Source organism: Camelus ferus, chromosome 17 (genome assembly GCF_009834535.1).
Source record: "Camelus ferus isolate YT-003-E chromosome 17, BCGSAC_Cfer_1.0, whole genome shotgun sequence".
NCBI classification, from domain to species: Eukaryota; Metazoa; Chordata; class Mammalia; order Artiodactyla; family Camelidae; genus Camelus; species Camelus ferus.
Genome location: NC_045712.1, coordinates 27,335,220 through 27,341,219, shown reverse-complemented (window position 1 = coordinate 27,341,219; position 6,000 = coordinate 27,335,220). Strand labels below are relative to the sequence as shown.

Here is a 6,000-nt window from a genome sequence, read left to right as displayed (position 1 = left end):
ATGTTTTCAGGGGGGAGAGCAACTGAGCATTTAGGGTTTTGGTTAGTTTGTTTGTTTTTGAGCATTTAGTTTTAAACACAATGATTTATAGATGTCTTAATAGACATTCAACTGGAGATGCCAAGTTAGCTATACAGGCATACCTTGTTTCACTGCCCTTTGCTTTATTATACTTCACAGATACTGTGTTTTTTACAAATTGAAGATTTGTGGTAACCCTGCATTGAGCAAGTCTACTGACACCATTTTCCAACATTTGCTCACTTTGTGACTCTGTCACATTTTGGTATTTCTCACAATATTTCAAGCTTTTCATTATTATATTTGTTATGGTGATCTGTGATCAGTGATCTTTGATGTTACTAATGCAAAAAGATTACAGTTCACTGAAGGCTCAGATGATAGCATTTTTTAGTAACAAAATATTTTTAAAATAATATATGTACATTTTTTAGACATAGTGCTATTGCACACTTAGTAGACTATGGTGTAGTGTAAACATAACTTTTATATGAACTGGGAAACCAAAAAATTCATATGACTTGCTTTATTGTGGTATTTGCTTTATTGCAGTATTCACTTTATTGCAGTGGTCTGGAACCAAACCTGCAATATCTCCAAGGTATGCCTGTAGAGGTTTGGAGATCAGGAGAGCAGTCTAGGCTAGATATATAAAATTGAGAGTTGGCACATGGCTGATGTTTAAAGCCACAAGACTGGACGGGATCATCAAGAGAGTGATCTCCCTGTTATCTCCTCTGAATCTGTGATTAGATGTATACTGGATCTTCTCATTCTGCCCACCATGTCTCTTATCCCTACTTTCAGTTTTCTTTCTCTTCCTCTCTATTCTACAATTCCTGGTAATTTCTTCAGATCCAACATCCAGGTCATTACTTCTCTCTTTTACTGTTTCTAGTCTGTCATTTTTAACTTTTAGAGCTACATTTTCTTTATTCCTAGGAAGTCTTGTTTTTAAAAAATATGCACTGTATTTTGATAGCCTTTATCACATTTTTTATTCCAACTTGTCTTTATTTAAAACGTACATATATATTGTATAATCTTTATCCAGTAATTTATCTGGAATTCTTATAAGTCTAATCTTTCATTGTGCCTCCTCCGTGATAGGTTGTTTCCATGTACACCGTATGTACATGCATGTGTATGTGTATTTAATCTTTGGAGCTCACGTTTACTAGGGTTTGTGGAAGTGCTGTGTAGCTGGGTAAAGGGGATGTACAGTAGTTTTTTTTTTTAATTTGATTCTACTAGGTATTTCAGCCATGGGCTAATTTTTATGTTAATTCCTTAGCCTGGTGGTTCCTGGCCCACACAGTGTAAATTTGAATCCCAAACCTGTGCATGGTTAGAAATTCTCACAGGATCTATTCTCCCTCATCCTTGGGGAAAGTTTCCTTACTGTTTCTCCATGTCAGCAGGGGAACTTTTGCTAGCTCATCTCTTCATCAAGTGCCACCTTTATGCAGGGGGTCTCATTTCCAAATTCCTATGGCACATGGGCCAAAGACTTATTTCTCACACTTATGTAGACATTAACGCTCAAGAGCAACCATCCGCTCACATACCTTCTCCTGGCTCTAGTGGACACAGCTGGTTAACATGCTGACCATTCTGGTTTTCAGTCCTCCAGCTCCTCGCAGTTCCCTTTCTTTTCTGCAAATTTAACTTTGCAGTTAAAAGAATGTTATACTTTAGCCGGCACCTCTGTTTGTAGCCGGAGTGTTTTCAGGTTACCTTATCTGTCACATTGACGGAGTTGGAAGTCCCTTCAGGGGTGATTTTGATGGTCAGATTAGCTCAGAGGGTACTATTTTCTAGAACCCATTTTTAGGCCCATTTAAGTGAACAGAATGCCTCCTAACTCCCCATTATGTTGGAGGTGTCTGCTCCTGTGCAGAGTTTGCATGGAGGGTGAGCACCATCTTCCTTTATTCCTGTGGCTCTCCCCACACTGATGATCACATTTCCATTTGCACCAGAACTGACCAGAGAGGCTTATGTGGGGAAGCATGAGCTAGAGACAAATAGGACCAGCTGCCATGACAAAGGCCCAGCTTGCCCCGACCTGTAGGCCCCCAGGACTGGCTGTTCAGGAGTTCTGTGGAGGGACATCCTGTGTGCCACATGCCATTCTAGCCAGTGATGGGGGATGAAGGGAACGGGGCATTGGTAATGCCTCAGACAGCTGTGTCCTGTGACCCCAACAAGATGATGTACCCCCTGTCTGCTGTGTCCTATTTCCTGAGCTGCCCCAAAGACCTGGGAACCCAAAACAGGTCCTGGTAAGGGCAAGGGCAGCCAAGAAGGGAAAGAATCAGAACTCTCTGTCCAAGGCCTCCGACAGCTAAGAGGATGAGTAGAGCCTGGACACATCTGTCTGCTTGGCCACAATTAAAGGAAACATGAGGACTGACCAACAAGGCTGTGTGCACATCATTAAGTGCTGGTCAGTGACAGCCCCCATGTGTCATCTAGGGGAATGAAGTCAGGGACTTCAGAGCTGCTCTGGGAAGCCTTAGCATAGCAGGAGTCTCTAAAAGTTGCTTCAAATTTCACACAACATTGTAAAATGACTATAACTCAATTAAAAAGTTTAAAAAATAAAATTAAATTAAAGTTGTCTCAAGACCATTGTGTATCAGTCAGTGAAAGAGAAAGGGGTAGACAGGAGAGAGGGCAGAGACTTCAAGGAAAGCCTTTCAGCTTTCTCCCTTCAATTAAAGCCCCATTCGGCTGCTCACCGATGGACTGAAGAACACAATCACTAGGTCTTTGATTGGACAGGTGCCATTTAGTTCAACCTTCCATCTGATGCAGGTTCTGCCATCTCCTTGCCAGACAGCCTCCCACCATGGGGCTCTCACTGCTAAGTTCATGGTAGGACTGATCTCATTTTAAGCCTCTTCTTATTTTGAGATAAAAATCTGCCTTTCAGTCATTTCCACCTACACCCCATCCTCTCCTGGTTTCTGAGGAAGGAAGGCCTCCTGCCTTCATTGGCTCAGGAACACAGAGGATGCCCTGAGACAACCTATGAGGGAGCTGTGGGAACCAAGGCTTCGCAGACCCAGGTCATTCCCAGGATGGCCATCCAGGAAAGGAATGAGGTTGACCAGTGGAACAGAGGCCTGCTGGGGGAGCCTGGCTGAGCTACTTTTTCGCTTTCTTACTGGAGACTCGGTTAGGATCCCATCTGTTTACAGGGAAGACATCCTCCCAGACAGGAAATTAAATAAAGTTCTTGGATGAGCACTGAAAGTCCAGACTAGAAAGCTATTTTATCCTGTTTCTGCACATAAGACAGTGAACTGAAACCAAAAGTACTCTGTGAAGATAGGCAAGAGTGTCTTTTGAAGGCTGTCCCTCTTGGCAGGCAGGCCATTGTGTGTTCTCTGTGCTGGGCCCCAGCCTTGGAGCAGAGGGTTGGAGTCTGGGCAGGTGCTTTGGCAGCTCCACTAGAGCAGGCAGGAGTTGCTGGGGGTGTGGTCCTTCAAGGCACTGGCGATGAGCCCTTATTTCCTCTGTGTCTGCTGGAAGCCCATCATGGTTTTCAAATAATTTTGCTGGACACAGAAAAGGGGAGAAAACAAGAGTTGATTAGGACATGTGGACTTAGGGAAGACTCAGAAACCATGCCATTTACATCTACCCCATCATTCTTCCTGCAGACATCACCATTTAGGTACAAGGATTCCCTCCAACTAGCCCTAACTCTGTGAGAAATAATGTTCCATTCAATCCTTTTCATTCTTTTATCCTAAAGAAAGTGTGTAAAGCTGTTTTTAAATGGTGGGGCAGGCATGCTTAAAAGGAGACATCATGTTTCAAGGGCCCCCTTGAAGGCTTCTGACAAGAATTAGGTTTGAAAAGATAAGAAAAGGGTTCTTTCTCTAGAAGATGGGGGCCTATATACTCTGAAGGGCCCTCTCTCTGCAAATCAACTAGATGTTCATGAATCCTAGCCTTCTAATGCACTGCTAAGCTCTCAGAAAGCTGGTGGAGAAAGTAAGCTGAAGCTGAATCAGTGGGCAGTAACCAAGCAAATGCTAAAACCAACTTGGAATATGGAGGTGAATCTCAGATTCCCCACACAGTGAATCTGAACAGAAACTGAAGGTCCCATGTTAAGCTGGAATTCTTTCTTTTCCCCTAATTTTTTATTGTGGTAAAATACGCATAACATAAAATTTACCGTCTGAACTATTTTTAAGTGTACAGTTCTGCAGTATTAAATACACTCCTCATAATGTTGTGTAACCATCACCACCATCCATCTCCATAACTCCTCTCATCTTGTAAAATGGAAACTCTCTGCCCATTAAACAGTAACTTTCCATCCCACCTACCCCCAGCCCCTGGCAACCACCATCCTTTCTGTTCCTACAATTTTGACCATTTTGAGTATGTCATATAAGTGGAATCTTACAGTATTTGGTTTTTTTGTTTTGTTTTTTTGTGGATGGTTTATTTCATTTAGCATAGTGTCCTCAAGATTCATCCATGTTGTAACATATATCAGAATTTCCTTCCTTTTTAAAGCTATTAATACTCCCCTTGTATGTATATGCCACATTTTGCTTATCCATTCATCTGCTGATGGACACTTAGGTTGCTTCCACATTTTAGCTACTGTGAATAATGCTGCTAGGAACATAGGTGTACAAATATATCTTTGAGACCCTGTTTTCAATTCTTTTGGGTATATACCCAAAAGTGGAATTGTTGGATCATATGGTAATTCTGTTTTTTATTTTTTATTTTGATTTTTTATTTTTAAATACTCTTTTTCACAGCAGTTATACTATATTTTTCCACTTTTTTACTCTGGCAAAATACACAAAATTTATCATCTTAACCAGTTTCAAGTATACAGTTCAGTGGTATTAAATACATTCACAATGTTGTGCAACCATCACTACCATCCATCTCCATAACTCCTTTCATCATCCCAAACTGAAACTCCATACCCCTTGAACAATAACTCCCCATTTCTCTCTCCTACCAGACCCTGAAATTCACCGTCCTACTTTCTATCTTTATGATTTGACCACTCTAAATACCTTATATAAGTGGAATCATACAGTGTTTGTATTTTTGTGACTGGCTTATTTCACATAGCAGGTGTACCATCTTACATTCCCACCAACAGCACACAAGGGTTCCAACTACTCCAAATCCTTGCCAACATGTGTTATTTTCTGGGTTTGTTTGTTTGTTGACAGTAGCCATCCTAATGGGTATAGAGTAGTATCTCATAGTTCTGATTTGCATTTGGTTTGTGACATTGAACATCTTTTCATGTACTTATTGGCAATTTGTGTATCTTCTTTGGAGAAATGTCTATTCAAGTCCTTTGCCCATTTTTGAATTGGGTTTTGTTTTTTGGTTGTTGAGTTTCAGGAGTTTTCTATATATTCTGGATATTAATTCCTTATCAAGTTGGAATTCTTGAAGGAGCTTAAAATGGTCCTGGATTGGTTATGCCCCATGGCTAAAGGCAAAAGTAGGTCAAACTCTTTCAGGAGGAGAGTAATTTCACCTTATGCACTCAGGACTCCTAGAGCTTCTTAAGTTCAATCACATTTATGGTCAACTGAATTTCAACAAGGGTGCCAAGACAATTCAATGGAGAAAGAATCATTTTTTTTCAACAATTAGTGCTGGGAAAACTGGATATCCACATGCAATGTTTGACCTCTACCTCACATCATATGCCCCCTCCTCTGATCCCAGAAGGGGTAGGCCTCTCTGTGGTCAGAAGAGGAAGCCCCTGCATGGTGGTCACAGCCAAATGATCTCTGAGACTGGGCTGCCTAGGCCTACTTTCTCCTACTCCATTCTCTCCCATAGAGCTCTACCTACCCACAGAGAGATTTTCATGGACAACCCTGAAGGAGCTCTTTGGAATCAGCCAATATGGTCCATGGAAGCAATCTGGCCAGGGTCTCCTTCCCCAGCCTCAGTGGTTGGGTTCCA

General features: G+C 41.6%; 1 protein-coding gene across 6 annotated transcripts in view; it reads right to left on the bottom strand.

Moving 5' to 3' along the window:
• Positions 1-1,000: 1,000 nt before the first annotated feature.
• KIF9 (kinesin family member 9) overlaps positions 1,001-6,000 on the bottom strand; it is a 43,405-nt gene continuing 38,405 nt past the window's right edge. For all 6 annotated transcript variants that reach the window (XM_032458652.1, XM_032458649.1, XM_032458653.1 and 3 more), the window contains one exon: positions 1,001-3,587. In XM_032458652.1, the coding sequence (XP_032314543.1) occupies positions 3,537-3,587 (51 nt within the window). In that variant the 3' untranslated portion in view covers positions 1,001-3,536. The remainder of the gene's footprint in view (positions 3,588-6,000) is intronic.